Source organism: Ascaphus truei, chromosome 7, assembly GCF_040206685.1.
Source record: "Ascaphus truei isolate aAscTru1 chromosome 7, aAscTru1.hap1, whole genome shotgun sequence".
Lineage (NCBI taxonomy): Eukaryota > Metazoa > Chordata > Amphibia > Anura > Ascaphidae > Ascaphus > Ascaphus truei.
The window spans coordinates 56,104,252-56,129,662 of NC_134489.1; the positions used below are offsets into that span (position 1 = coordinate 56,104,252).

Sequence of the window (25,411 nt, forward strand, 5' to 3'; positions counted from 1 at the left end):
TCAGGAGTCCTGTAGCCAACAGGTGCACCACCAGACACTACCACACTGTAATGGGGACCGGTTAGACCACAGGGGCCAATGTGAGATTGGGTGGGTCAGGCCGGGCCAGAAAGACCGTTACATAAGCATACATTAACAATTGCAGCAAACAAAGAGAAACTAACCTCACAACTAATAGTGAAAAAAGCTATACATTCACCTTACTAGACAGAATAAACTGATTCTTTCAACAACTGCAGATGTCAGCAAAGGGAAAGGTATAAAGAGCACATTTTGCTTTCACTTAACAGCCCTATGCTCTTGCAACAACACTCCATCCACAATGGGAGAGGTAAGAGATGTAATGGGAATATTGTCCAGGGTCAGATACATAATGTACATGTAACTTGCCCCATATGCTATAGTGGAATTAGGTTGTCATGATATATCACAAAATATTAAAGATCAGATTCTTTGGACTGGATATATACTGTATTATATTACAATATACAGTATCTCACTATGAGATGACTAATAGAATAGATGTCCATATATTTTTTAAACTTCCCACAGGAAATAATTTCTCTTGGTAGGATTGTGTCTCAGATTACAAAGAAATTTGTGACACTAAACCCCATTAATTAAAAGGAATTACTAATTATTTTATCTTCCTGCAGATCATCTTCTATGAAGACCGAAACTTCCAGGGCCGCTCCTATGAGTGCAGCTCTGACTGCTCAGATATGTCCTCATATTTCAGTCGTTGCAATTCCATCCGAGTGGAAAATGGAAACTGGATACTCTATGAACACTCCAACTACAAGGGACACCAGTACTACCTTAGGAGGGGAGAATACCCTGATTTCCAGCAATGGATGGGATTCAATGACTCCATCAGATCCTGTCATTTGACTACCCAAGTAGGTTTGATGTTATTTGTCTATTTTAATCTACAGTGGGTGCTTGGAATAGCTTGATTGTATTTACCAGTTATTATTCATTCAAAGCTCTTCATTCAAAAGAGCTGTATATTTCAATATATGTTTTGTAATTTATTTCATGTTTAACCAAGTTAATGTATCTAAATGTACATTTTCCAATATAAAAAAATGTATTTCCGATTAGTACAAATATTCATGGGTTAATCCATCTTTCTGTTAATTGTTCTTGTGTTTTATTTCTATATTTAAATAGAAAAGGTATTTACATTTTATTTTTAAATCTCACTGCTACAAGGTTATTGTGTATTTTTAGTTCATTGCAAAAAAAATTTAATGTAAGGGTAGCGCCTTATAGAAAAGTATCCTCCTACATAAATTCTCCATCAATATAGTTTACATTTAGCCACCCAGTAAAAGATGTTACTGTAATTCAGGCCTGCACAACTCGTAAAGTGCGGAGGGCCGAACTGCTCCAAGGAAAAAAAAATTGGGCCGCACGGGTAAAATCATCATCATCATCATCCTCTCCTCCAGCACCTCATCATCATCCTGCACCTCCCATCACTCTCCCCCCCTGCATCTCCCACCACTCCCCCCCCTGCACCTCCCATCACTCTCCCCCCCCTGCACCACCCATCACTCTCCCCCCTGCACATCTCATCACTCTCCCCCCCCTGCACCTCCCATCACTCTCCCCTCCTGCACGTCTCAACACTCTCCCCCCCCTGCACCTCACATCCCTCTCCCCCCTTGCACCTCACATCACTCTCCCCCCCCTGCACCTCACATTCCTCTCCCCCTTGCACCTCACATCACTCTCCCCCCCTGCACCTCACATCACTCTCCCCCCCTGCATCTCCCATCTCACTCCCCCCCTGCATCTCCCATCTCTCCCCCCCCCCTGCATCTCCCATCTCTCCCCCCCCCCCTGCATCTCCCATCTCTCCCCCCCTGCATCTCCCATCTCTCCCCCCCTGCATCTCCCATCTCTCCCCCCCTGCATCTCCCATCTCTCCCCCCCTGCATCTCCCATCTCACTCCCCCCCCCTGCATCTCCCATCTCCCCCCCCCCTCTTCATCTCCCATCTCTCCCCCCCTGCATCTCCCATCTCTCCCCCCCTGCATCTCCCATCTCTCCCCATCTCTCCCCCCCGGCATCTCCCATCTCACTCCCCCCCCCCTGCATCTCCCATCTCTCCCCCCTCTTCATCTCCCATCTCTCCCCCCCCTGCATCTCCCATCTCCCCCCCCCTCTGAATCTCCCATCTCCCCCCCCTCTGCATCTCCCATCTCACTCCCCCCCCTGCATCTCCCATCCCTCCCCCCCTCTGCATCTCCCATCTCTCCCCCCCTCTGCATCTCCCATCTCTCCCCCCCTCTGCATCTCCCATCTCTCCCCCCTGCATCTCCCATCTCACTCCCCCCCCCCCTGCATCTCCCATCTCTCCCCCCCTCTTCATCTCCCATCTCTCCCCCCCCTGCATCTCCCATCTCTCCCCCCCCCCCCCCTGCATCTCCCATTTCTCCCCCCCCCTGCATCTCCCATCTCTCCCCCCCGGCATCTCCCATCTCACTCCCCCCCCTGCATCTCCCATCTCTCCCCCCCCCTGCATCTCCCATCTCTCCCCCCCCCCCTGCATCTCCCATCTCCCCCCCCCCCTCTGAATCTCCCATCTCCCCCCCCCTCTGAATCTCCCATCTCTCCCCCCCCTGCATCTCCCATCTCACTCCCCCCCCTGCATCTCCCATCTCATTCCCCCCCCCTGCATCTCCCATCTCTCCCCCCCTCTGAATCTCCCATCTCTCCCCCCCCCTCTGCATCTCCCATCTCTCCCCCCCCCTGCATCTCCCATCTCTCCCCCCCCCATGCATCTCCCATCTCTCCCCCCCCCCGGCATCTCCCATCTCCCCCCCCCCTCTGCATCTCCCATCTCTCCCCCCCTGCATCTCCCATCTCTCCCCCCTCTGAATCTCCCATCTCTCCCCCCTCTGAATCTCCCATCTCTCCCCCCTCTGAGTCTCCCATCTCTCCCCCCTCTGAGTCTCCCATCTCTCCCCCCCACTGCATCTCCCATCTCTCCCCCCCCCCTGCATCTCCCATCTCTCAATCTCCCTCGCCCCCCCAAGCTTCTTTGCCCCCCCAATCTCCCTCTCTCCCCCGCATCTCCATCTCTCCCTGGTCCCACGGGTCCCACTCCCTGCCTATGTGACCACACTGCCGGGGTGCAGGAGGGAGGGCCAGAGGGAGAGTCTGGGTGCCGGATGGGGAGTTACAGCGGGAGGGCACGTGGCGGCCCCCACCCCCAATCTCCCTCGCCCCCCACCCCCAATCTCCCTCGCCCCCCACCCCCAATCTCCCTCGCCCCCCACCCCCAATCTCCCTCGCCCCCCCCCCCAAGCTTCTTTGCCCCCTCTCTCCCCCGCATCTCCCTGGTCCCACGGGTCCCTACCTTATGCGGCCACGGGTGAGGTAATGAAACAGACAGAAGCTCCAGGTGCTGCGCTGGCTGGTGTGCAAAAGCGCGGGAGAGCGTGGCGGCAACCACCCCTGCGTGACTGCTGCTAGCCCCGCCTCCCATCCAATCCTGGGCCGCGGCTCAGCTGCCTCTGCATATTTCCAACGTGGGGCCATGCTTCCGCCCCATGTTGGGAGCAGGGAAGGGGGGGTGGGCTGGAGCGGGCCGCGCCGGGACCGCAGGGAATCGGCGCCATTTTTTTTTTCAAAGTTTTTTTTTTTTTTCAAAAAATTTTTTTCAAAGTTTTTTTTTTTTTTTAAATTTCATTGAGGGCCACACAGAGAGGCCAGGCGGGCCGCATGCGGCCCGCGGGCCGCGTGTTGTGCAGCCCTGCTGTAATTCTACACTCCTAACAATGTACAGTTTTAGCAGCCACATGAGATACACTGCTCTGCGTATCTCCCCAGAATCATTTAGCAACATAATATTCTAAAAGTCATATTTCAAATTCAAGTCACTATAAAGTTGGAGGCCTTACACAGTTAGAACAATGCACCAATTTTTTCCAATTCAAATTAGAGAATGAACAATTGAAAACTAGTTCAAGGTTTAGAAACCATGTGATTTTCTAACAGTGTTGTCATATAACAGTTATTATTACATTTTAGACCTGAATTAATTATACATTAGTTAAAGTGGTTTACTTTTGCTTACTTTCAAAGCACCGTGGCCCTTTCATAATCAAGGTTTATGAGAAGGAAGACTTTAGAGGCCAGATGATGGAGTTCACTGAAGACTGTCCCAGTATCCATGAGAAATTCCGTTACCACGACATTCACTCCTGCAATGTGCTTGATGGTCACTGGGTGTTCTATGAGGAACCCAACTACAAGGGACGTCAGTACTATCTGAAACCTGGAGAGTACAAGCGATACACCGACTGGGGTGCCATGAACTCCAGAGTTGGCTCCTTCAGACGTGTCCAGCATCTCCATTAAACACTGCTTATGACTTCCTCATTAAACTCATTGAAATGACAGAAGCGTTATTTATGTTTTTCTTATTTGTTGTGCTGAGCGTACAAAATGTGTGAGCATGGCATAAACAATGATAAAGAACACTTGTGCGTGTCTACAACGCAGATCCGCTTATAACGCGGTTTGAGCGTAGAACCCGAATGAAAAAAAAACCTCAGACTCTCACTGTACACACTCACAGCACACTGCATACACTCACAGAACACTGCACACACTAGACACACTCACAGCACACTGCACACACTCACTGCACACTGCGTACACTCACACTCACAGCACACTGCACACACAGCACACATTCCCAGCCCCTCCCCCCCCTACCTTTGGTTCCAGCTGCTGGGGCATCGTGGGGCTGCTGACAGGGATCCATTCCAGGCTGGGGGGGGGGGTCAGTGCGAGGCTGGGTGATTGGTGCGGGGTTCGGCGCAAGGCTGGGGGGGGGATCGGTGTGGGGATTGGTGCGAGGCTGGGGGGGATCGGTGCGAGGCTGGGGCATTGGTGCGGGGATCGCTGCGAGGCTGTGGGGGGATCGGTGCGTGGCTGGGGGATTGGTGCGAGGATCGATGCAAGGCTGGGGGGGATCGGTGCGAGGCTGGGGGATTGGTGCGGAGATCGGTGGTTGGATGGTGAGGGGATCGGTGGTTGGAGTGTGCAGAGTTGCTGAGGGGAGTGCGGGGAATGCTGGGAGAAGTATGGTGGCTGCTAGGGGACGTGTAGGGCTGCTGGCACCTCACTCCACTTCTTCCACCCTCCTCCCTCCTACCCCCTCCTCCTGATTGTGCACGCAGCGGCAATTTTTTTTTAAATTTGCGCGACCCCGGTTATAGCTCGGTCGGATCGGGTGGCCCCGGAGGAACACGCTATAACGGGGTTGAGCTGTATTTACATTTGTTTAATTGGGCAGTAAACAATATACAATCTAATATTTATGCCTTAATTACAATACAATCTGATTTTTATACCTTAATTACAATATACAACAATATAACAATATAACATGCATAACTTAACATATAATATACATCTATATACAGTTGCAGTCCCTTTAAATCCATTGAACCCAGAACTAGTGCATGCGCTGTCTACAACAACATACCCATAATGAATACACAACAACAGCGTAGAAGAAGTTGCAGCAGCCACACCCAGAGCTCCAGAGCTCTCTCCTTAACAGATCCCTACTGTCCTCTCTGCTCGCCCACTCAACCAGTCGCCCTCAAAACCCCACACTCCTGCTCAACAGTGTGGGCCTTGCTACAGCTTTGATTGGTAACATCCCAATATTTCTGGCCATTACTGACAATTATGAACCAGAATTTTGACAAATGAAACAGCAGCCTTTCATTAATGCACACTTTTAACATTATAATAAACAAGATTAGTAAACAAGCCTAACTATACAATAAGAATAAGCTTACTTACTTAAAATATATTTCATCTTCAAATCAGAAAAAATTCCTTTTAATTACAAATATTATGAAGAAGAATATAGAGGCGCTCTCTTGTCATAAATATCAAATATTGGAGTGAATAATTGGTGAAAGATAGTAAATAATTAAATAAATGTAATGATCTAAATCTGTGGAATATATAATTCATTAATACCTTATACGCTGCTCGCCCAATGAGGATGCTCCTTCGATCATGAAAAAGATCAAATATGCATATAGTGCAATATTGCAATAATCAAAGAAGTCTTGAAGAGTAGTGATATTTATGTAAGTGGTCAGTAGCACTACTCGCATGGCCCAGATAATGTTTACATGCCACTTACCACTTGAAAAAGACCAACTCAGGTCGAAACGCCGCACAGTTTTTGACTAAACAAAAAGAATAAGAAAATCCACAGTGCCCTTAGTTGTACTTTTTTTTTTTTTTTTTTTAACATGAAATTTTTATTAAATGTTGCAAAATGATACAGAAATACAACTTGAATATAGGGAGGGTTAGTGTTGTATTTTTTTAATATTTTTTTTGTATACACATGGAGACCGTTTTAGGGTGAAATTAATATAAGGCTTTATTGCCTGTTCCTTTAACAATGTAAACACAAACCATAAAAGAAAAACCTGCTCCACTTGTGTGATTCACCTGAGATTCAGTCCCACTGGAGAAGTTCCACCTCTTGAGTAAATCGTCTACATTTCTCAGAGGATAAGTGACCGGAATATTCAACAGCCAGGCCAGAGGAATGAAAAGTGGCCTGGAATATTTTGCTGTGTGTTTGCAATTAGGAAAGATTCGTTTTGTTATCCCAGTTTTCCAAAGTAAGTGTGTCTTTTTACTGTATTTTTGTGTAACTTTGTTGTGTGCGTTCATTAGGTGAATAAACGCAATTTATTTTTATCTCTCTGCTTGCTCAATCAATGATCCCGGTAATTAAAAGGTGTAATAAGCTGGTCTTACCGTGATAAGCGTTATTTAATGGTCAACAATAATGTCTCTTATCTGTTTCTGTTGTTGTTGCTGTAGGGGAAGGCCTCTCTGTTCTCCTTGGTCAGCATCCTTGAGTGCTATGGCACTCTTTGTGTCCAGGTATAGAGGTCTTGTCCCCTTATTTTGCTGTCAGCATACACTTCTTCTGTGTGCATCAAGACATCATCTTTTCCTCAGGTCAGCCCAGTTGTGGGCTAATTAAATCTCTGCAGTCCTCTTTCTCCTTATGTCAGCCCAAATTTGAGCTAAGGAATCTCTCCCCAGTTTCTCACATCAAGCTTTTCTCAGAGTCCTAATCATCCAGGTGGAGTCTGGTTGATTGCCTGTGTGCAAATAACCAGCACGCTGCTGGATTTAGAGACAGTTTCCCTCAAACAGTGGTAAGTCCCTGTTACATAGACACATAAAGGTTTCTTTAAATGAATGGTCTATGTCTATCACAGTCACTGGATGCCTTGAAACTGGCGTTTATAGGGGGGAGCATCTACCCATTAGTGGAATCAGAACAATGATCCGTTCTTAGGATGTGGTACGTCCCCTCATATGGATTTCAGTACACAAAGAGAATATATGTGTAAAAAAAGATATATTTGCATAAAAGTAGTGTACAGCACTCTGTACTTACATATAAAATAACATCAGCGGCCTGAATCGGAGCAAAATAGCAGCATGGACGGCGAGTCGCCTGGTTTCGCAGCTCATGGGATTATTTCCTTCTGCGTTCTTTATGTCGTGCTAATTGGCCCTGGGACTCCGTCAATATCCTACGGCGGCTGTGGTGGCTCCAAAAGATCACGGTGAAGAAACACAATGACTGGCTGAGAGCAGAATAAAGCAATACGCCCATTGTACTCTGAGGAGCTGGGGCATCATGGCAACGTTGACTGTGGAGATAGAGACAGGGTGGAGTGAAGTGAGAGGGAGATTTATGTGAGGGAGGACTTGTCCAGAGGAGCCCAGTAGACAAAACACCAAGGTCACAGAGCCTAAAAGACCAGCAGGACAGCAAGAAGAGAGAGAACCTGTGCAAGCTGTGTTTCAAAGTTGTGAGTCATAAAGGCAGAAATCAGCTCGAAGATCACTCCTAAAACACACTCCTTCCTTATTGCCCTGGGTATGACACACCTTAAAAAGTAACAAGCCTACAACCGTGTCAACTATATAACACTATGGGAGCTCCAACGCTGTGCCAGCTCCTACAGTGGCCTTTTTAGCACACGGGCCACCAGAACTGAATAAGTGACTCTATGGGATATTTACGCAGCTAGGGTTGTTATTATATCATACAGTATGTATATTGCCATAATGTATGTACGGTATGTATATCTTCATTTATTTAGCACTGTCCATGTACATAGTGCTTCACAGCAGTAGTTCATGTTACATAATAATATAACACATAATGGGAATAAGCGCTTCAAACATAAAATTAACATTAGGAAAATAAGTCCCTGCCCCGAAGAGCTTACAATCTAAGTAAGTGTTGTTTGTTGGCTACTGACATTGAAGGCCACTGCATGTGATTCCTTCATTTTCTACCTATAAAATACTATGCTTTATATCAGGGGTGCGCAAACTTTTCCCCATGTGCACCCCTGCTTGGTCTCCTTTGCACCTCGCGCCCCCCTATCCTGCTCGGCCCCAGCATCAAATGACACGCATGGTCATATGTTGTCATGTTGCCATGGTAATGTGATGTCCCGTGACCACACGGCGTCAGTTGATGCCGGGTTACCATGATGGCGCGTCGCTGAAAGGGAAGTGTGTTATAGAGGCCACGCGCGGTCCCCCGGCATTTAATTTAAATGCCTGGGGGGAGAACACGGGACCTCTATAACTGCTGCAACCCCCCCCCAGAAAATCTAGCACCCCCCCAGTTTGCACACCCCTGCTTTATAGGATGTGTATCACGCTGCGTTGTCTGACTTCAGCCTTGTTATTAGCAGGATGAATATAATCTCTCAGATAAAGGGGAGGTGGACTCAGGTACCCACTCTAGTATATACATATTAATACATACAGGGAAATAAAGAGGAGCAACACATAGGGTTCGATATATACTTGCACAATCTCTAATTTCCCTGTCAAGTATGGCACAGCTAAGAGCACATGACTTGTATATGTGACAAGGGTTAATACACACAGCTATCTAGCAGAATCACTTTTCTCCACGCATGGTCCCTCAAATTAGGGTTAATACACACATCTACAGGAAATAGCTGACTCAGCTTTCACCTACGCAAGGTACCTAAACTTAGTAATATCTACCTTCAATCCAACACACTACATATCTTAACTCACCGCCATCACCAAGGAAATATCAATATGTAATTTGCAAAGTCTTTTAGTCCCTGTTTACTATGAAATTATACACTTAACACAAAAATCTGTTGTAGCAAAATATGCCCTAAAATGTAAATTACTCTCTACAAAGTGTGCAATAGTTCAAATTATAGCCCAAGGAATTTCTTATTAAAGTTTAGTTTAATATAAAAAAAATTACAGGGCTTAGGTAACAGAAAAATATTATTACAATATCCTACAGTATATAAATGCAGACAACATCTTAAAATAAAATGATCCAAAAGAATATAACGTACGTTATCATATACAGTAACATTGATCAGATCTTTTACCAAATGGTCTTGATTGGAAATTGAGATTTCACATGTTCCAGCTTGGAGACTCACTAAGTTGAAATCTAAGTCATAATTCAAAGACAAGGTTTATATTCGAAATCCCCTTAATTGAAACACAGCCTACCCCCCAAATGGGTGTGTTGTCACCCCCCTCCAGCTCATTAATCTCTAATGACACTTTTATGGCTTTAGAAAAAAATACCTATCATTTGACTTTTAAACTTTGCCTCAATATATAACGCATAATAACTTTGTTTAAATAATACTTAGACAAACCCCATCTTTACTGTTGCGTCAGTGTGTACTTAATTGTATGGCATCAATAATTATTGTTAGAGAGCTAGGCTCCAGCTCAATAACGTCCCATTCTCCCCAGCCACTCTCTTTAAGCAACTCAGAAGGTTGTGGTCGGTGATTACTGTGAAACTACGTCCATACAGGTAAGACTGTAGCTTCTGCAGGGCCCACACTGTGGCAAGACATTCCTTTTTTACTGTGGTATAGACTACTTCCCTAGGCAGCAGTTTCCTGAACAGAATTCAAAGATTTACAAGCACATTGGTAGCACATTACTCCTTTGTAATACTGACCACATCCTCATGGTCGGTAGTCAAATAAAGGCATTGAATACCTTTTATGTAAAGTTCTAAATGTTGCTCTTAGTAAGCATACATTAACAATTGCAGCAAACAAAGAGAAACTAACCTCACAACTAATAGTGAAAAAAGCTATACATTCACCTTACTAGACAGAATAAACTGATTCTTTCAACAACTGCAGATATCAGCAATGGGAAAGGTATAAAGAGCACATTTTGCTTTCACTTAACAGCCCTATGCTCTTGCAACAACTCTCCATCCACAATGGGAAAGGTAAGAGATGTAATGGGAATATTGTCCAGGGTCAGATACATAATGTACATGTACTGTAACTTGTCCCATATGCTATAGTGGAATTAGGTTGTCATGATATATCACAAAATATTAAAGATCAGATTCTTTGGACTTGATATATACTGTATTATATTACAATATACAGTATCTCACTATGAGATGACTAATAGAATAGATGTCCATATATTTAAACTTCCCACAGGAAATAATTTCTCTTGGTAGGATTATGTCTTAGATTACAAAGAAATTTGTGACACTAAACCACATTAATTAAAAGGAATTATGAATTATTTTATCTTCCTGCAGATCATCTTCTATGAAGACCGAAACTTCCAGGGCCGCTCCTATGAGTGCAGCTCTGACTGCTCTGACTTGTCCTCATATTTCAGTCGTTGCAATTCCATCCGAGTAGAAAATGGAAACTGGATACTCTATGAACACTCAAACTACAAGGGACACCAGTACTACCTTAGGAGGGGAGAATACCCTGATTTCCAGCAATGGATGGGATTCAATGACTCCATCAGATCCTGTCATTTGACTACCCAAGTAGGTTTTATGTTATTTGTTTATTTTATTCTATACACTTGGAATAGTTTGACTGTATTTACCCGTTTTAATTCATTCAAAGCTCTTCATTTAATAAAAGAGCTGTGTATTTTAATATATGTTTTGTAATGTATTTAATGTTTAACCAAGTTAATGTATCTAAATATACATTTTAAAATATACTGGACAAATAACAAGCTCCTATTGAACCCTTAAAATAACCACAACATATATATAAGCATATGAATGTCACAGAGGAGTGCTACTGAGCATGGCAATATATATTTAAAACCAGAGACAGCACATAAAACACAGACAAAGCTCAGTTTTAGCACATCCAGTGAAAATCATACACGGTACAGTGCCTAAATATATATGTATAAATATCTATTAAGTAAAATGGTCTTTTAGTTTGACATTTTTGGCCAAAATTGTTGTAAGCCCCTGAGCCAACGTCACGGCAGACCACAATTCAGGGGTCCCTAACGCTAATATAAATTCTTAATAACCTGTGTAATAACAGGAAGAATGATTTATAGTAAATCTGTCAATATTAGTTGCAAAGTTCTAAGTCTGATTGAAGCCTTTATTAACCTGTACATTACCAGGAAAGGCACTCTGTATTAGAGATGTCACAACCATCCTGCAAGCAAACAAGTTCCCCTGTGTGGAAGATGCCATGGAGTGAGCCCTTAACCATTTAAATGTGGGAGGGGGTGAGCTTAAATTAAGTAGGAGGTTGCCAACCTCCAATCAGCCAGGACTAGCTGAAACACAATTGTAAAATATACTGGACAAATAACAAGCTCCTATTGAACCCTTAAAATAACCACAACATATATATAAGCATATGAATGTCACAGAGGAGTGCTACTGAGCATGGCAATATATATTTAAAACCAGAGACAGCACATAAAACACAGACAAAGCTCAGTTTTAGCACATCCAGTGAAAATCATACACGGTACAGTGCCTAAATATATATGTATAAATATCTATTAAGTAAAATGGTCTTTTAGTTTGACATTTTTGGCCAAAATTGTTGTAAGCCCCTGAGCCAACGTCACGGCAGACCACAATTATTGTGGTCTGCCGTGACGTTGGCTCAGGGGCTTACAACAATTTTGGCCAAAAATGTCAAACTAAACTAAAAGACCATTTTACTTAATAGATATTTATACATATATATTTAGGCACTGTACCGTGTATGATTTTCACTGGATGTGCTAAAACTGAGCTTTGTCTGTGTTTTATGTGCTGTCTCTGGTTTTAAATATATATTGCCATGCTCAGTAGCACTCCTCTGTGACATTCATATGCTTATATATATGTTGTGGTTATTTTAAGGGTTCAATAGGAGCTTGTTATTTGTCCAGTATATTTTACAACTGTGTTTCAGCTAGTCCTGGCTGATTGGAGGTTGGCAACCTCCTACTTAATTTAAGCTCACCCCCTCCCACATTTAAATGGTTAAGGGCTCACTCCATGGCATCTTCCACACAGGGGAACTTGTTTGCTTGCAGGATGGTTGTGACATCTCTAATACAGAGTGCCTTTCCTGGTAATGTACAGGTTAATAAAGGCTTCAATCAGACTTAGAACTTTGCAACTAATATTGACAGATTTACTATAAATCATTCTTCCTGTTATTACACAGGTTATTAAGAATTTATATTAGCGTTAGGGACCCCTGAATTGTGGTCTGCCGTGACGTTGGCTCAGGGGCTTACAACAATTTTGGCCAAAAATGTCAAACTAAAAGACCATTTTACTTAATAGATATTTATACATATATATTTAGGCACCGTACCGTGTATGATTTTCACTGGATGTGCTAAAACTGAGCTTTGTCTGTGTTTTATGTGCTGTCTCTGGTTTTAAATATATATTGCCATGCTCAGTAGCACTCCTCTGTGACATTCATATGCTTATATATATGTTGTGGTTATTTTAAGGGTTCAATAGGAGCTTGTTATTTGTCCAGTATATTTTACAATTGTGTTTCAGCTAGTCCTGGCTGATTGGAGGTTGGCAACCTCCTACTTAATTTAAGCTCACCCCCTCCCACATTTAAATGGTTAAGGGCTCACTCCATGGCATCTTCCACACAGGGGAACTTGTTTGCTTGCAGGATGGTTGTGACATCTCTAATACAGAGTGCCTTTCCTGGTAGTGTACAGGTTAATAAAGGCTTCAATCAGACTTAGAACTTTGCAACTAATATTGACAGATTTACTATAAATCATTCTTCCTGTTATTACACAGGTTATTAAGAATTTATATTAGCGTTAGGGACCCCTGAATTGTGGTCTGCCGTGACGTTGGCTCAGGGGCTTACAACAATTTTGGCCAAAAATGTCAAACTAAAAGACCATTTTACTTAATAGATATTTATACATATATATTTAGGCACTGTACCGTGTATGATTTTCACTGGATGTGCTAAAACTGAGCTTTGTCTGTGTTTTATGTGCTGTCTCTGGTTTTAAATATATATTGCCATGCTCAGTAGCACTCCTCTGTGACATTCATATGCTTATATATATGTTGTGGTTATTTTAAGGGTTCAATAGGAGCTTGTTATTTGTCCAGTATATTTTACAATTGTGTTTCAGCTAGTCCTGGCTGATTGGAGGTTGGCAACCTCCTACTTAATTTAAGCTCACCCCCTCCCACATTTAAATGGTTAAGGGCTCACTCCATGGCATCTTCCACACAGGGGAACTTGTTTGCTTGCAGGATGGTTGTGACATCTCTAATACAGAGTGCCTTTCCTGGTAATGTACAGGTTAATAAAGGCTTCAATCAGACTTAGAACTTTGCAACTAATATTGACAGATTTACTATAAATCATTCTTCCTGTTATTACACAGGTTATTAAGAATTTATATTAGCGTTAGGGACCCCTGAATTGTGGTCTGCCGTGACGTTGGCTCAGGGGCTTACAACAATTTTGGCCAAAAATGTCAAACTAAAAGACCATTTTACTTAATAGATATTTATACATATATATTTAGGCACTGTACCGTGTATGATTTTCACTGGATGTGCTAAAACTGAGCTTTGTCTGTGTTTTATGTGCTGTCTCTGGTTTTAAATATATATTGCCATGCTCAGTAGCACTCCTCTGTGACATTCATATGCTTATATATATGTTGTGGTTATTTTAAGGGTTCAATAGGAGCTTGTTATTTGTCCAGTATATTTTACAATTGTGTTTCAGCTAGTCCTGGCTGATTGGAGGTTGGCAACCTCCTACTTAATTTAAGCTCACCCCCTCCCACATTTAAATGGTTAAGGGCTCACTCCATGGCATCTTCCACACAGGGGAACTTGTTTGCTTGCAGGATGGTTGTGACATCTCTAATACAGAGTGCCTTTCCTGGTAATGTACAGGTTAATAAAGGCTTCAATCAGACTTAGAACTTTGCAACTAATATTGACAGATTTACTATAAATCATTCTTCCTGTTATTACACAGGTTATTAAGAATTTATATTAGCGTTAGGGACCCCTGAATTGTGGTCTGCCGTGACGTTGGCTCAGGGGCTTACAACAATTTTGGCCAAAAATGTCAAACTAAAAGACCATTTTACTTAATAGATATTTATACATATATATTTAGGCACTGTACCGTGTATGATTTTCACTGGATGTGCTAAAACTGAGCTTTGTCTGTGTTTTATGTGCTGTCTCTGGTTTTAAATATATATTGCCATGCTCAGTAGCACTCCTCTGTGACATTCATATGCTTATATATATGTTGTGGTTATTTTAAGGGTTCAATAGGAGCTTGTTATTTGTCCAGTATATTTTACAATTGTGTTTCAGCTAGTCCTGGCTGATTGGAGGTTGGCAACCTCCTACTTAATTTAAGCTCACCCCCTCCCACATTTAAATGGTTAAGGGCTCACTCCATGGCATCTTCCACACAGGGGAACTTGTTTGCTTGCAGGATGGTTGTGACATCTCTAATACAGAGTGCCTTTCCTGGTAATGTACAGGTTAATAAAGGCTTCAATCAGACTTAGAACTTTGCAACTAATATTGACAGATTTACTATAAATCATTCTTCCTGTTATTACACAGGTTATTAAGAATTTATATTAGCGTTAGGGACCCCTGAATTGTGGTCTGCCGTGACGTTGGCTCAGGGGCTTACAACAATTTTGGCCAAAAATGTCAAACTAAAAGACCATTTTACTTAATAGATATTTATACATATATATTTAGGCACTGTACCGTGTATGATTTTCACTGGATGTGCTAAAACTGAGCTTTGTCTGTGTTTTATGTGCTGTCTCTGGTTTTAAATATATATTGCCATGCTCAGTAGCACTCCTCTGTGACATTCATATGCTTATATATATGTTGTGGTTATTTTAAGGGTTCAATAGGAGCTTGTTATTTGTCCAGTATATTTTACAATTGTGTTTCAGCTAGTCCTGGCTGATTGGAGGTTGGCAACCTCCTACTTAATTTAAGCTCACCCCCTCCCACATTTAAATGGTTAAGGGCTCACTCCATGGCATCTTCCACACAGGGGAACTTGTTTGCTTGCAGGATGGTTGTGACATCTCTAATACAGAGTGCCTTTCCTGGTAATGTACAGGTTAATAAAGGCTTCAATCAGACTTAGAACTTTGCAACTAATATTGACAGATTTACTATAAATCATTCTTCCTGTTATTACACAGGTTATTAAGAATTTATATTAGCGTTAGGGACCCCTGAATTGTGGTCTGCCGTGACGTTGGCTCAGGGGCTTACAACAATTTTGGCCAAAAATGTCAAACTAAAAGACCATTTTACTTAATAGATATTTATACATATATATTTAGGCACTGTACCGTGTATGATTTTCACTGGATGTGCTAAAACTGAGCTTTGTCTGTGTTTTATGTGCTGTCTCTGGTTTTAAATATATATTGCCATGCTCAGTAGCACTCCTCTGTGACATTCATATGCTTATATATATGTTGTGGTTATTTTAAGGGTTCAATAGGAGCTTGTTATTTGTCCAGTATATTTTACAATTGTGTTTCAGCTAGTCCTGGCTGATTGGAGGTTGGCAACCTCCTACTTAATTTAAGCTCACCCCCTCCCACATTTAAATGGTTAAGGGCTCACTCCATGGCATCTTCCACACAGGGGAACTTGTTTGCTTGCAGGATGGTTGTGACATCTCTAATACAGAGTGCCTTTCCTGGTAATGTACAGGTTAATAAAGGCTTCAATCAGACTTAGAACTTTGCAACTAATATTGACAGATTTACTATAAATCATTCTTCCTGTTATTACACAGGTTATTAAGAATTTATATTAGCGTTAGGGACCCCTGAATTGTGGTCTGCCGTGACGTTGGCTCAGGGGCTTACAACAATTTTGGCCAAAAATGTCAAACTAAAAGACCATTTTACTTAATAGATATTTATACATATATATTTAGGCACTGTACCGTGTATGATTTTCACTGGATGTGCTAAAACTGAGCTTTGTCTGTGTTTTATGTGCTGTCTCTGGTTTTAAATAAATATACATTTTCCCATATAAAAAATATGTTGTTTTTGATTAGTGCAAATATTCATGGGTTAGTCCATCTTTGTGTTATTTATTCTTGTGTTTTATTTAGGGTAGTTATAAATAGAAAATGTATTTCAATTTAATTTTTAAATTTCACGGCTACAAGGTCATTGTTTATCTATAGTTCATTACAAAAAAATTTAATGTAAGGGTGGCTCCGTACAGAATAGTATCCTACTACATAAATTCTCCATCAAAATAATTTACATTTCGCCACCCAGTCAAAGATGTTACTGTAATTCTACAGTCCTATCAATGTACAGTTCTTGCAGTCACATGAGATCCACTGCTCTGCATATCTTCCCAGAATCCTCTAGCAACATAATATTCTAAAAAGCACATTCAGAATTCAAGTCACTTTAAAGTTTGAGGCCATACACACCTAGAACAATGCACCAATTTATTTCCAATTCACACTAGGGAATGAACAATTGAATGTTTAAGGTTTAGATACCCTCTGTTTTTCTAACAGTGTTGTCATATAACAGTTAATTTTAAGTTTTAGACTTGAATGAATTATACATTAGTTAAAGTGATTTACTTTTGCTTACTTTCAAAGCATCGTGGCCCTTTCATAATCAAGGTTTATGAGAGGGAAGACTTTAGAGGTCAGATGATGGAGTTCACTGAAGACTGTCCCAGTGTCCATGAGAAATTCCGTTACCACGACATTCACTCCTGCAATGTGCTCGATGGTCAGTGGGTGTTCTATGAGGAACCCAACTACAGGGGGCGTCAGTACTACCTGAAACCTGGAGAGTACAAGAGATACACCAACTGGGGTGCCATGAACTCCAGAGTTGGCTCCTTCAGACGTGTCCAGCATCTCCATTAAACACTGTTTATGACTTCCTCATTAAACTCATTAACATGACAGAAGCTTTATTTATGTTTTTCTTATTTGTTGTGCTGAGCGTACAAAAGGTGTGAGCATGGCATGAACAATGATAAAGAACACTTGTGCGTGTCTACAACGCAGATCCGCTTATAACGCGGTTTGAGCGTGGAACCCGAATGAAAAAAAAACTCACACTCACTGTACACACTCACAGCACACTGCAAACACTCACAGCACACTGCACACACTCACACTCACAGCACATTCATGAATGGTCTCACCATAATTAATAATGAGGCAATGAGGACAAAGAATTTGTAAGGCTATGCTTACATTGATAAATAAGTTAGTAGAGGATCGGTTCAAGCAGTAAAATGAAAACCAGACAAATAAATAACGAGGACACAATATTTATTAGAGTTGCCCTTATGCAAAATTGATACAATTGTAGCCACGTATCCTCTTGGCTACTAATCTGCCCTGCATAACACATAAACCCAGGTACCAGTGAAGGCAGTGTTAGGGTTAATCTGGGGGTTTCCCCTGCAGTAAGCAGCTCCCGTGAGTGACAGGGGGGTGGGGGGACTAGGACATGTTTACTGCCCTATCAGGGGCTCAGACCTAAGTCCTTCCCCTGGGTAGAAAAGGGCTGCAAATCCAAATTCTAAGAGTTCTGAGGGCTGGAGAGATCCTCTCCCTCAGGGGTGTGGGATACTACCCCTTATTCTGCCAGGGAATAAGGGAGCTAAGGATAGACCTTTGGGGCCTCATGCACTCTGGGTTGAGTCCAAGGACCCTTGGAAGAAGTGTACTTTTTGTATGCTGTTGAAGAATAAAGATCTGTTCCTGTTTTATACCCTGCCAGAGAGTGCAGTTTATTAGAGAGAGTACAAGAGGGTTTTACTACAGGGATTGCACCCAGTTCTGCTGAGGCCTGCTGGAGATGGAGGCATTGCACCAAGTAAAGAACTGAGAAGAACCCTAAAGCCTGTCCTGTTCATCCCCACTACCACCAGCGGACACTCAGTATCCTGTGAGACGAGCAGGTGAGCAGCACAACAACACAAAGTAACAGTGAAATCTCCCAGAGGGTGGGGGAACACTTGTTACACGTTTTAAAACACAGGAACAGATCTATAAATAAGATCAAATCCACATCAAACGATTTTTTTTTTTTTATTGGTCCTTGTTTTTTTTTTGCACTAATGCTGTTTAGCAGAAAGAAGACTTTGATAGAAGGTCCACAATTACTGCACAGTAAAATGAAGAAACTATTTTGTGGGCATTCCAATGTAATGCAGGTTATTTTAATCCAGTGTGAGCAGTAATTTGTGTACTGCAACACTGGGCCAGCAAGATTAAAGAAAAAGGATTTTCTCTGTTTTTTACATTTCCATGATAGTTATTCATAGTTATGCAAATTCTTCCATAACTACCATTTAGGATTAAGGGCTTGGTACGCTATTTATATAGCCACTATTGTCTCCTGAATCCGTATTAAGGATATAATAGTTTAAGGTGTTAGCTTAGCCTAAATACGAACATTTTGACCATCTCTAATTACCACCACTTTCCAATCAACAGAATTATTTCTTGGGTTTATTTATTTAATTGCAATTCAGTTTGTGTCCAGTAGATGGCACATCGAATATCTGTATCCATGCCCACAGTAAACAGCATAAGATCTTAAAGCAGCAGTTCAAGCACTATCCTACATGTGTGTTTTTTTAAGAAATTAGTTCTATTAGAAAATACTTGTACTGTAGCATTTAAAAAAAAAAGTTTTAAACACATTTTTAATGTAGGAAGCATTTCCAAAGTGACAGCCCCCTTTCCCTTCTGAAAGTCTCTGGCTCTTGAGCCCTGCCCTCTCTCTAACAGTGCACCAATTGTATCCAGTAACTGCCCAGTTAATCATATTCCAGGACTTTGTCCAGAATGCTGTGCAAGCACTGAATTAAATAACCCGGAGCAAGCGATCGATTACAGGAGAATGGATCGATCTGCAGCGCAGCTATCACTTGTCAGTGTGCAAATTGTATTGATGCGCATATTGAATGGGAAAAAAAAAATATATATATATTTTTTAAACGGCAGCTTGAACTGTAGCTTTAATAGGTGTTTCTATACTTTAACTGATTTCAGTGGTGGGCAATAGCGAAACGCGTACAATCAGCTGTTGGAGACCACTGAGCTACGGAGAGACAGTGCGGGAGGTGCTGGCAAGTCACATAGGCCGAATTACCAGGCAGCTTCTTCCGCCCTTACTAGAGCCGTTACAGGACGTAGGCGGATGTGATGCATGCGGAAGCAAACCAGTGACTGAATTCACCAGCGTCCTTCTCGAGCAACCAGCAGTTCTCTCCAACGAATTATCTTAATGCCAAAATATTCATTGTTACAAGACCATCATCCATAAGGATTCCAGTACCAGAGGGTTTTCACTAAAGGGCTCCCATCAGAGAGAGACGGATCTCTGATACATTTGTTATATCTGAACAAATTTGTGCATGATACTAACACAAATATTACTTTGGATTCTAAATATTTTATACCATCTGCACTATTATATATTTTTTCCTATTTTTCACATATCACCTTGAGAACTACAGTGCTCCCCTTACCTGGAAGACAACACAAGACTACATTGGACATGGACAGTCCTTTAAAGGGTGTAGAGCTGCTGTATTTATTTGTATTTCACATATATTATGTCACTGATCACTCTTTTTTTGGTGTAGGTTACTTATTCACTTGGATTTATACACACATATATATATATATATATATATATATATATATATGTTATTTATAGGTTCACTATTATTGGTTATTTTGCACCATTAATTCACTTTAGCTATTTTATAGTTAGAAGCGCCCGGTTCCATTTTTTTGTTTGAGTACAATAATCTGTAGTTTATTTTGGCATTTCAGTTAACTATTAAAAATGTGGTATGGATTGGGAGATGTAGTCTCCCTAGTATGACTTGAATAATTTAGTAATGAATAGAGTGTACATTTGACTGTTTTTCATACATTTCTTTGTAATGGATTTCTCATCTTACTGTGATCCTGTGCATGTTAGTGCAGTAATAAAGGTCTAAACGGAGAAAAAAAATGGATATTTTATCATCGAGCTTTACACTGCAGTGTGCTGCTTCTATTAACCCACTAGTGAACTTGGTGTGTCGGTAATTCAGATTAGAAATGAATTAATTATTGCTAATAGCATTCATCTCCGATACTAGGTAGTAATTATAGGAGAGGGATTATTTTGTGCTAGGACTCAGCACTGACTGGTGGTATCAGTCTTACAGGTTTAGTTTAGCTGACCTCTACACCAGGGACCAAAGCACAATAAAGTGCTGGTTGCTTCCATTTGCCTCCCCCAATGGACAAAGTCTGCTGATGTCCTTTACACACCTCCAGGACAAGATCCGGAGGCTTCTTGAGGGAAAGTGGAATGAATAATTGCCCACTAATGTCTGGGCAACATGAGTTATGGCGTAAATGTAGTGGGGGGAGGGGGGAGGATAGTGAGGTCCTGGGCTCAGCCTTGGCTGCCACCACTAGGCTTTATGACTTACCCAAGGTCTACATTAGAGACTGTAGCATAAACAGGTGAAGGTTGGTGCTTCTCTTTGCCTCCCCCTTGAGATAAACCTTTTGGATGTCTGTTCCCTACCTTTATAACTAATTTAAATATATATTGCAATGTGATCAGCATATCTCCAAGCCATGTACCTCAGGTGTCTCCCTAGTTTATTTGGAGAATCGTTTGAGGGGATATATACACAACTGAAGACACTGTATGAAACCAAGCACGTCAGAGGCCCTCTTGACATACCAGATATACATTACAGGCACTTGCTTATTTTATAGGGATGATCAGGCTGACCATTCCATTGAAGAGGTTAGTCCAATTGACCCAGAAGTGCTGAAGGTTCGTAAGCATTCTGAATGTAAAGGAAAACCTCTACCCTTTCCCCTTAGTTCCATTTTGAAAATACTTACATTCAAATTCCACACAACAATTCCACTTAAGGTCTAGTCTAGTCATGGAAAGCCACCAACAGGGGAGGGCAGCTGGAACAATTGTACTGTAGGCCAAAAATGCATCGGGATGCCATCCTCTGTTGGTTGGTTGCTTGGCCCCAGATCTTCCCATCTGCAGCCTGGTCTTAAGCCCCCCTGCACGCCAGTTAGTGCCGGAAGGTCAAACTATTGCATTATGCTTGGTAAAATGTAAAGTGTGTGTATTGTGTGTGCATGTTTATTGACTGAGGGGGAATTGAATGAAGAATGGGGGTACTGAATGTGCGAGAGGAGGGGGGTTGATATTGAGGGTGGGTGGTATTGAGTGTGGGGATGGAGGATTGAGTGGGGAGTGAGGAAGTGGTATTGAGTGGGAGGAAGGGAGCATTGAGTGAGAGAGGAGGACAGGGTATGTGAGTGAGAGAGCAGGTGTAAAAGAGGGAGGGGAGAAGGGATATAGGAGGGAGGTGGTATGGGGGTGTAAGAGGGAAAGATGTTAGAGAGAGAGAGGTGGAATGAGTGGAGAGTGTGAGAGACAAGGAAGAGTGAGTGGGAGTGACTGAGTGAAAGGGGGAGTGAGTGCATGAGCGAGTGGGAGAGTGAGGGGAATAGGAGGTGTAAGAGACGAAGGGAGGAGAGGTGAGGGTTTAAGAAAGGGAGGGGGAGAGGTGGTGGTGTAAGGTGGTGATGTAAGTGAGAGACAGATGGGTGGAGAAATTCATGGGAGAGGATAAGAGTGGGGAGTGTGAGCAAAGTTAAGGGGAAGTGTGAGAAGGTTGAGATAAATAGAGGGGTGAGATAGTGAGGAGGTGTGTGAGAAGGGGGGAGTGTAAGAGAAAGTGGGGAGCTCACAATGCCACAGACACGGGGTCCCAGTGGAAACTGTAGTCCTGGGCCCCATGAAAGCTGTCGGTGGATCTCTCTCTCTATATATATATACTCACAGACAGCTGTTTCGCCTTTTTCACCCACCATAACTTAAATAATGTGAATGGTAAACCTACCCAGCTTGAAAATTGCAAAGCAAGAACAACCAACGTCACAGTGATGAGACCCAAAAGGTGAGTGGTTTCAGTGGCTTTGCATCTAATCCCATGCTGTGCTTAAAAGCTGTGTGAACTGCGAGCATTAGCTTATAAGGGTTCCGTATAAAAATTGATTTCAGGCAAAAGGTGACACATTGTGTTCCATTTGCATGTCATTTCCCAGAATCCCTTGCTGCAGTGGAAGCATTGTATGCTAGGTATAATGGTGAAAGGCACAGTTGCAGACCTAAGACATGTAAATGTGCTCACAAGTGATATTCTTTATTGCACAGACACAGACACACAGCTAAACCCTGTTATAAAATGATTCGCTAAAGCGCGGATCCGCTAATAATGTGGTTTGAGTGTGGCTCCCGTTTTTTTAAAACAAAATGGGTTTTTTTTTGGCAAACTTTAATAACACATCATGGGTAACTTCTGTAAGATGATTGGTAAACAGTTCACCAAGTGACGCTAATGAGGAGGGAGGACGGGATGGAAGGGCAAACCATGAATCAAAGCCAATATATGACAAACACAAATCCAACAGAAAAAGCATAATTTAACCCCAATGTATATTTTCAAAGTCATTTTAATGCAAATGTTGTCGTACAATGCTAAAACTTTCTGCATTTTTGTTTTTTCTTTCTTAAAACCCACTAAGCCCTATGGGTCAATGCACAAAAAGTATTTCCATGTTCTAATAGGGACTTTCCTGACATCAGCAAAGATCTGCTAATTACTGATGCACATGCTGCAATAATTGTTTTTGCAGCCAAAGTGTAGCATGTTGTCATAATTAAAAATGAAGTGTTTTGCTACTCACCAATGCCCCCTTTAGGAAGGAAAATAAGTCAGCTGATTGAGTTATATTTTTTGTGTATTTTTGAGGTATTTTTATTCTAGTAAAATGTATCTTAGCCTAACCAAATTGTGTAACAAAGTAAAACGTTCACATCATTCTGCTTCCATAACACTGCTATGTACATTAGATTTCCTGATCCTTTTAAAAAGTAATTGCCCTTGCCTCTTAAATTGCCTTTTTTCTTCATGTGAAATGTATGTTCCCAGTAATTAAGTGATATTGTGTTACCTCCTAACAGAATAAGGCACTTCCCCATTTCCTGCAGAGAAACCCAGAAACCGAGAGTACAATTATAGCATACAGTGAGGTCTGCCGGCTTCTGCCAGCTTTACACATAGTTTGCCCGTGTGCAGAGTTCTTAATGCTTTCTGGAAAATGTCGTTTTTCTGTAGCGGGCTGAAAAGTGAGAACATGCGCAACTGGAAGTTACAACTGAAGGTTGCTAGTTTCAGAAAGAGATAGAGTCTCTGTACTGTGTGATTTCTGGGGATAAAGTGTGAGTGCTACTATCTTACAGCCCTATATAATAAAAAAGGGGGGAGGATGGCCTTAAACAAGATCAAATTGTGTACTTTGCACAACACCAAAAGTAGGTCACAAAGGAGGGGCGAGAGAGATGTGTTAATATCTGTATAATAACAGAACAAGAACTGCAATAAAGGGTGCGGAGGTGGTGCTGGCTGGGAATGTGGATTATAATGAACACAGGAATGAAAGAAAGCTCCCTAATAGCCGCACTAAAGAAAACACCTATGCCTGTATTAAAAATTACTATTTATAAATAAATTGATTAAAACATATTTATTGCAGCAACTCTAACGTGAACCAAAATGATTAAAATAAATTAAAAAAAGATTAAAAAAGGAGGAGGTGTCTGTGTGCTCTAATTCAAACCGACAGTGCGGCTTTTAGGGAGCTTTCTTTCTTTCCTGTGTTCATTATAAGCCCTATATAATATCATTATATGCACACAGGTTGCACTATGTTATGTCCCTTTATTCTTTCATGATTATGCTGTGAACATCCTGCGCTCCCCTTGCTGCTGAAGAATACAATCAAGACATAGACTCAAGAACAGTCTATAAAGGGTTGTGTTTGAGCTGGTTTACATTTAATATACTATTCACATTGGGTGGTGGTCATTTATTAATAGATATTTATTAATTGTTCACTTGGTTCATTTTATATATCTACTATTGATCACTTTATATAGTTTGTTTATTGATTCACTATATATATTATGTAGCCCTCTTTCCCCCACCCTAAGTGAGATTGGGTTGGGTAGGTGTATCTGACTACTTATCAGTGTGGTGCTGTACCTGTTTGGCAACCAGGAGGGCTGAGCTTCTGCCATGGGGAACCTGGGGTATATACCTACACTCGGTGCAGCACCTCCACTGATGAGGGATCCCAACGTGGTGGGAGTGTGCCCTCACCAGAACAACCATACAGTAAATACACACAATGTGAATAAACAGTATTTACTGAGCATGAACGATAACTTAAATGACACTCTCTTTGCATAACATCAATACATCATAGAAATAACATTGCATCACTCTGAATGCATACCATCCCCTCACTCACATGTCCCTTGAGTGTCCACAACAATAAGGTGAATGTGAGTGTGAGGGATAGCGCTTCCCTGTGTTGGGGCCCGGTGGAGCACTTATTATACTACCTCCCTGATCACAGCTCCTGATCAGGATAATCCTTGGAACTCAGCAACACTGCACAGTGATCCCACGTCGCACTACGCTGCTCTCTGCAGGAATGGATACACATGCTGACTCCACAGGGGAGGGCTCCCCAGCTGGAATGATTCTTTACCACAGTCTCTGCTATGGAGTCAGGCACTCTTTCTGCTACACGCTGTACTGACAGTCAGGCACTGTCATGCAGCATTCCTCTTTCTCTCTGAGTATGGTGAAGGAGTCCCTGTCTTAAGGCAGTCCCTATCACATACAGTATTGCTCTAATGTCTCAGGGGACTAACTGGGCCCTGGGGGTATACCTCTATCCTAGACCCTGCATGCAGAATATCTCTTGCTGTAGATTCTCTGATCCCAGACTCTGGCAGTTCACCACATGCAACTGGCACTGGTGATATTACACACACTGTGTAACTTAGAAAG

The 25,411-nt window shown here is 42.1% G+C and overlaps 2 protein-coding genes across 2 annotated transcripts; both read left to right on the plus strand.

Moving 5' to 3' along the window:
- The first annotated feature begins 295 nt into the window (after positions 1-295).
- LOC142499324 (gamma-crystallin-3-like) lies at positions 296-4,418 on the plus strand. The gene is made up of 3 exons (XM_075608491.1): positions 296-331; positions 657-899; positions 4,099-4,418. Exons 1-3 carry the CDS (start codon positions 323-325, stop codon positions 4,372-4,374), a joined length of 528 nt encoding a protein of 175 aa, XP_075464606.1. The 5' UTR covers positions 296-322; the 3' UTR covers positions 4,375-4,418.
- A 5,836-nt stretch (positions 4,419-10,254) lies between these two features.
- LOC142499325 (gamma-crystallin-3-like) lies at positions 10,255-17,392 on the plus strand. The gene is made up of 3 exons (XM_075608492.1): positions 10,255-10,360; positions 10,688-10,930; positions 17,073-17,392. The coding sequence occupies exons 1-3, from the start codon at positions 10,352-10,354 to the stop codon at positions 17,346-17,348; spliced, it is 528 nt and encodes a 175-aa protein (XP_075464607.1). The 5' UTR covers positions 10,255-10,351; the 3' UTR covers positions 17,349-17,392.
- Positions 17,393-25,411: the final 8,019 nt, after the last annotated feature.